The sequence below is a fragment of the Maylandia zebra genome, linkage group LG4, assembly GCF_041146795.1.
Source record: "Maylandia zebra isolate NMK-2024a linkage group LG4, Mzebra_GT3a, whole genome shotgun sequence".
NCBI lineage: Eukaryota > Metazoa > Chordata > Actinopteri > Cichliformes > Cichlidae > Maylandia > Maylandia zebra.
The window spans coordinates 35,980,659-35,985,671 of NC_135170.1; the positions used below are offsets into that span (position 1 = coordinate 35,980,659).

The 5,013-nt window shown below is 43.2% G+C and overlaps 1 protein-coding gene across 1 annotated transcript; it reads right to left on the bottom strand.

Annotated features, from left to right (window-relative positions):
- Positions 1-69: 69 nt before the first annotated feature.
- Positions 70-3,760, bottom strand: st6galnac2 (ST6 (alpha-N-acetyl-neuraminyl-2,3-beta-galactosyl-1,3)-N-acetylgalactosaminide alpha-2,6-sialyltransferase 2). The gene is made up of 4 exons (XM_076883607.1): positions 3,695-3,760; positions 1,114-1,194; positions 922-1,023; positions 70-753 (listed from the first exon to the last, which is right to left on the bottom strand). The coding sequence occupies exons 3-4, from the start codon at positions 972-974 to the stop codon at positions 495-497; spliced, it is 312 nt and encodes a 103-aa protein (XP_076739722.1). The 5' UTR covers positions 975-1,023; positions 1,114-1,194; positions 3,695-3,760; the 3' UTR covers positions 70-494.
- Positions 3,761-5,013: the final 1,253 nt, after the last annotated feature.

Genomic DNA, 5,013 nt, shown 5'->3' on the forward strand with positions numbered 1-5,013 from the left:
GGACCACTGGACCAGGAGTAGCAGCCTTTTGGAGCAACTTTAATGATCTGACCAATAATATGGCTCTTTGAGGTTACTATAGTAATGCATAGTGCAGTATGGCAGAAACCAACGTTCGCCTTCTTTATAGTTTTCCTCTGTGTGACAGAAATATTCTGTGTCTGCAGGAACCTGCAGTTCAGATGATTTCTGTAATCTCATAAAGGCATCAGCGTTTTTGTAAAGAGGAAAGATAAGATAAAGTTTTCTTAGTCCCATATGTGGGAAATTATTTTGTTGCAGCAGAAAATGGACAGTACAAGTTAAGTGCATCAAAAATTAAGACAAAAGCAATGGAATAGGATCAGATAAAATAGAATAAAATAGGACAGGTGAGACGAGATGAGAAATCATGGATCCTCCTTAATTTTTCATAATTTTCTTCTCTAAATATATTCTGGAGCAAAACAAAGAAAAACCTGAATGTGAAAGTTTTTGTTTCTCTTTAGGAAACACTAAAGCATAAAACAGTGAGAAGGTTTTAGGTCCCCACAAAAACCAGACCAGGAGCAGAGCCGCTTCTGCACCTCCCTCAGCTGTCTGCGCTCCTCTGGTACAACATGATGATCCTCTGACGATAGCTCCTCCCACAGCTGGCCCTCCATCGGCGGGTCGTGGTTGGCGTAGAAGTTCAGAGGCCTCCAGACAGAGTCGTAGTAATGATCGGAGAATGAGGCATAGTTCCTTCCTTGTGAGGAAACCGAAGGCAGAAACCTGCAGGACAAACAGGAAGTCCCCCAGGTTTCAGTCTTTGACACCTGATGTGGGTTTGAACTTTTTAAAATAAGGTGCAGCATTCTTGAGGACGAGGAGGTAATGATCCCTAAACCCACTGAAACGATTTATGGACGTTTATTGAACATCAACGTGAAAGATGATTACATCATCAGAGAGTGGAAGTCCCACATCAGCATCAGAGCACCGGTGCTCAGCATGTACGTCTCACGAACCCTGACATCAGCCAGCCGAGGCGACGACAGGAAACTGAGAAAGAAGCGGAGATGTTATTTTAACCCGAGCGTCCCACCGGCCCGATTTCAGATGATTGATAATTCATCACAGGTGGTGCTTTACTTGTGTGTCACGTAGGAGATGAAGCCTGGGTGGAGGAACCTGAAGTTTTCAGCTGCTTGGTGGCCAAAATGCTCCCAGGGTCTGCAGGAAACAGCAGATCTGGTTTAGTGACAGCAGCACAACAAAAACTCAGTGAGAGCATCAGCTCTGCTCAGCACGGCCAGCATGAGCCAACGTCGCCACCTGCAGGTGACACACCGTCATGACAACTCCTTCACTCCACAGGAATGACATCAGGAACATGTCTGATCACATCATCAGTGTGTCGCTGAGCCATGTGAACGCAAAGAGATGAAACTTTATTTTGAAGAGCCGAGCACAAGCACGACTGAAAAAAGTAATAAAATGACTGTTTCTGTTCCTCTGTCTGTAATCTGGACCGAAAACACCTGAAGCTTCACGGACCTGCAGAAGGACCCAGACCGGTCTTGTTGGTATACATGCATCAGTCTAATAAACTTAAACCTACACCATCCTCCCTGTTCTGCTATTCTAAACAGTACCTGGAAGCAGACTGCTTGGTCGAGTTAACCTCCTGAACTATCTACAACACATGGTGAAAACCTGAAATTAAGACAGAGAAGAGGTGAGACATGGTCATTACAGATTACTGATGACAGATTTAGATATATTTTCATAAACCATTCATTTGCCACATCAAAAATATTTTTTCTGACATGGCAACCTTTAAAAAGTGAAAGGAAACAGAAAGACAGGTGAGAAAGAATAAAACTTAACTGACTTTTTGATGGCATTTTACACACAGCACTGGTGCAGAATCTAGAAAGTGTGGGAAAATACTGGCATCATGTACAGTACTTACTGAAGAAATTATGATGGGACCCTAAAAAAATTACTATGTACAATAATGGATTTCTATGCATTGATGAAAACGTTTGTTGTAAGATTCAGATAATTATTTATTAAAAGCGAGACATTTTAAATGAGAATAAGAAAGAAAAGTATTTCTTTGTGCCCCCCTCTCCCTGTTAATGCCCTACATGCCCCCCTGGCAACACTTTGCTAGACCCGCCCCTGCACAGTTACCAGCTGTCAGCTACATAAAAAAGGATCCTGGTGTTATTTGTCTCTCAGAAACTGTTCATAACTTCAACTCATTCATGTCACCTAAAAGGTAAACCTGTTTCTCCATCACAGCTCTGATGATCCAGTAAGGACATCTCCTGGTTTCATCTTCATGTTTCCCTCTCACCAGATATCCAAACCAACATCATGACCAGCAGCTTTACAGCTGTGGCTCCAGCAAACATCAGCTGATACTAGAAATTAATATTAAATAAATTCTAACAACAGCTGATCAAGCTTTAACGTGCTGCTGTTGTTTAGCGCGACATCCGCTGGTGTCACAGTCTGGCGAGGGCAGACTGTATGAATTGAGAAAAGGACCCAAAACGCAGACTCCAAGGAACAGGGAACAGAACTTGGAATGTTAACAAAAAGCGAGCCGTTTAATATGGCTGGTAGAAAAGGTACAAACAAAGGGCAAGGCAAACTGAAGCAAAATTAACACAAACCTAAACTGGGGAATCTAAACAAACAATAAGAAAAACCTAGACAAGAAACTTGGAAGCATGGCATGGACAACAGACGACCTGACAATCACACACTGAAAACAGAGGACTTAAATACACAGGAGGTGATTAGGGGAAGTGGAGACACATGAGGAAACAGCTGACTAGGATAAACATAATGATGCACAGGCAAGAGTAAAACTAACCGCATGAGCACAGAACACAAGACCCCTTTTCAAAATAAAACAGGAAACATGCAGACTTAGACACGACAACCAGAACTTGACAACGTAAGACACAGACATGAAACGCATGAAGAGCAGGGGAGATTTAACATGGTTGGAAACGGAGGGGGAAATAATAACTAGAAACACTTAGGCATGATAATACAAACTTGATAACATAAGACATGAACATAAGACAGCATGAAACATGAAGGGTGAGGGGAAGCTTAAATACAGGGGAAGAAAACACAAGGAGTCTAATAACCAAATGAACTTAGATAACCTAATGAACAAAATAAACTCAAACTTAAAACGCTGGGTCAAAAGACCCAGGACCATGACAGCTGGTTTCCTCTTTCTGGCGCAAAATGAGCGATAAACAAACAAGAGAGCCGATCAGCTGATCATTGATCAGTTTCATGATTGAAGTAGAAACAGGAGAGGGAGGGGGGAGGATGAGAGGAGAAGAGGCAGCTGTGCAGCAAAGACAGAATAACTCCAGCTTTGTGTCTTTTTCATTGCAGCTGAAGTCCGGGACAAACTGCTCTTTTTCAGCTCAACATGACACGGGTAATATTTTCTCTGAATGCAGACGATTCAGTTTTTTACAGGACGGTTGGAAACTCTAATAATTAACCTTATGAATAAAATAAGATAAATAAAGTTCACTATCAGTAACATCACAGCTGTATATAAACTCCGTCATGCTAGCTCACGCAGTACGACTTATTGTAACTGACTGTAAAAAGTCAGCACAACAAAAATAAACTCCACCTAAACCTGGTTTATATCTGACCAGAGAGACTGCAGGTCATAACTTCTTACCTGAAGTTCAGTTCACCGCCTCGGGTCTCTGCTCCTGCCTTTCCCTCATCCACCTGCCAGCGTGTTGCATCTGCTGCCTCCACCACTTGCTAATGTTACTGAATCTGTGGAAGCTCTGCCATAGCCACCACCAAACAACTGAGTTATTTTACACACCTCCCTTCATCTGGCCAATCCTCCACCTTTCACTGTTTACACCGTTACGGAAAAAACGGAAAAAAACCCCCATCGGCCCATAAAAACGAAAAATCACCATCGGCCCACCGGGCCAGTCCAGCTATGCTCATATTTCGTAGTTTAAATAGGTAACGGCGGTACATGTACTCTGTTACTCCCCAACACTGTAAGAGACTTTAGAGGAGAGCCTTTGTTTGGTGAAGTCACTCATGTCTTGCCACAGGCTGTTAATGAGTCTGTCTTCATGTTTGTGAGGATTCTGAACGTCAGCTGCTTCGAGGACCATTTTTATGCAGCAGAAAGATCAAACGAATATGAACTGCTTATATGTGCCGAAATTTCTGATTTTCCACTTTATATATATAACGACAAGCTTTGATACAAATAAGCTGTATTTGAACACAACCTGGATGGTATATTCGCCAAAATGTAAAAATGTTTTTCTGTTTGCATGCAACTGCACATTTGTTGAATGTTTACAATTTGTTGAAGATGACAACTGTTACCTTTGAAAGAATTGCATTCATGTATTTTCTGGACATGATTATTTCAGAGCATATTTATGATAACTGCACTATTTTTTGTTTTTCTATTCTATTCGGTAAGAGGAAAGGAGGGGGACTGGCAGTTTTTGTGAACGACAGATGGTGTAACCCTGGGCACATCACTGTAAAAGAACAACTCTGCAGCAGAGACATTGAGCTGTTAGCCGTTAGCATGCGTCCGTACTACCTGCCCCGGGAGTTCTCGCATGTTATCGCGATAACAGCGTATGTCCCCCCCTCGGCCAACGCGGATGCAGCCTGTGACTCTCTCCACTCTGTGGTCAGCAGACTGCAAACACAATCTCCGAGAGCCCTTCTCATAATATCAGGGGACTTCAATCATGCCTCACTGGACTCCACACTGCCCACCTTCACCCAGTATGTGACCTGCCCAACCAGAGTCAATAAAACACTGGACTTACTGTATGCCAATGCAGAAGAGGCATACAGTTCATCACCTCTCCCTCCCCTGGGCAGATCTGATCACAACCTGGTGCACCTTGTCCCTGTGTATGAGCCCTTAGTGCGCAGGGAGCCACCAGCCACCCGCACAGTACAGAGATGGTCAGAGGAGAGCGAGGAGGCTCTTAAGGACTG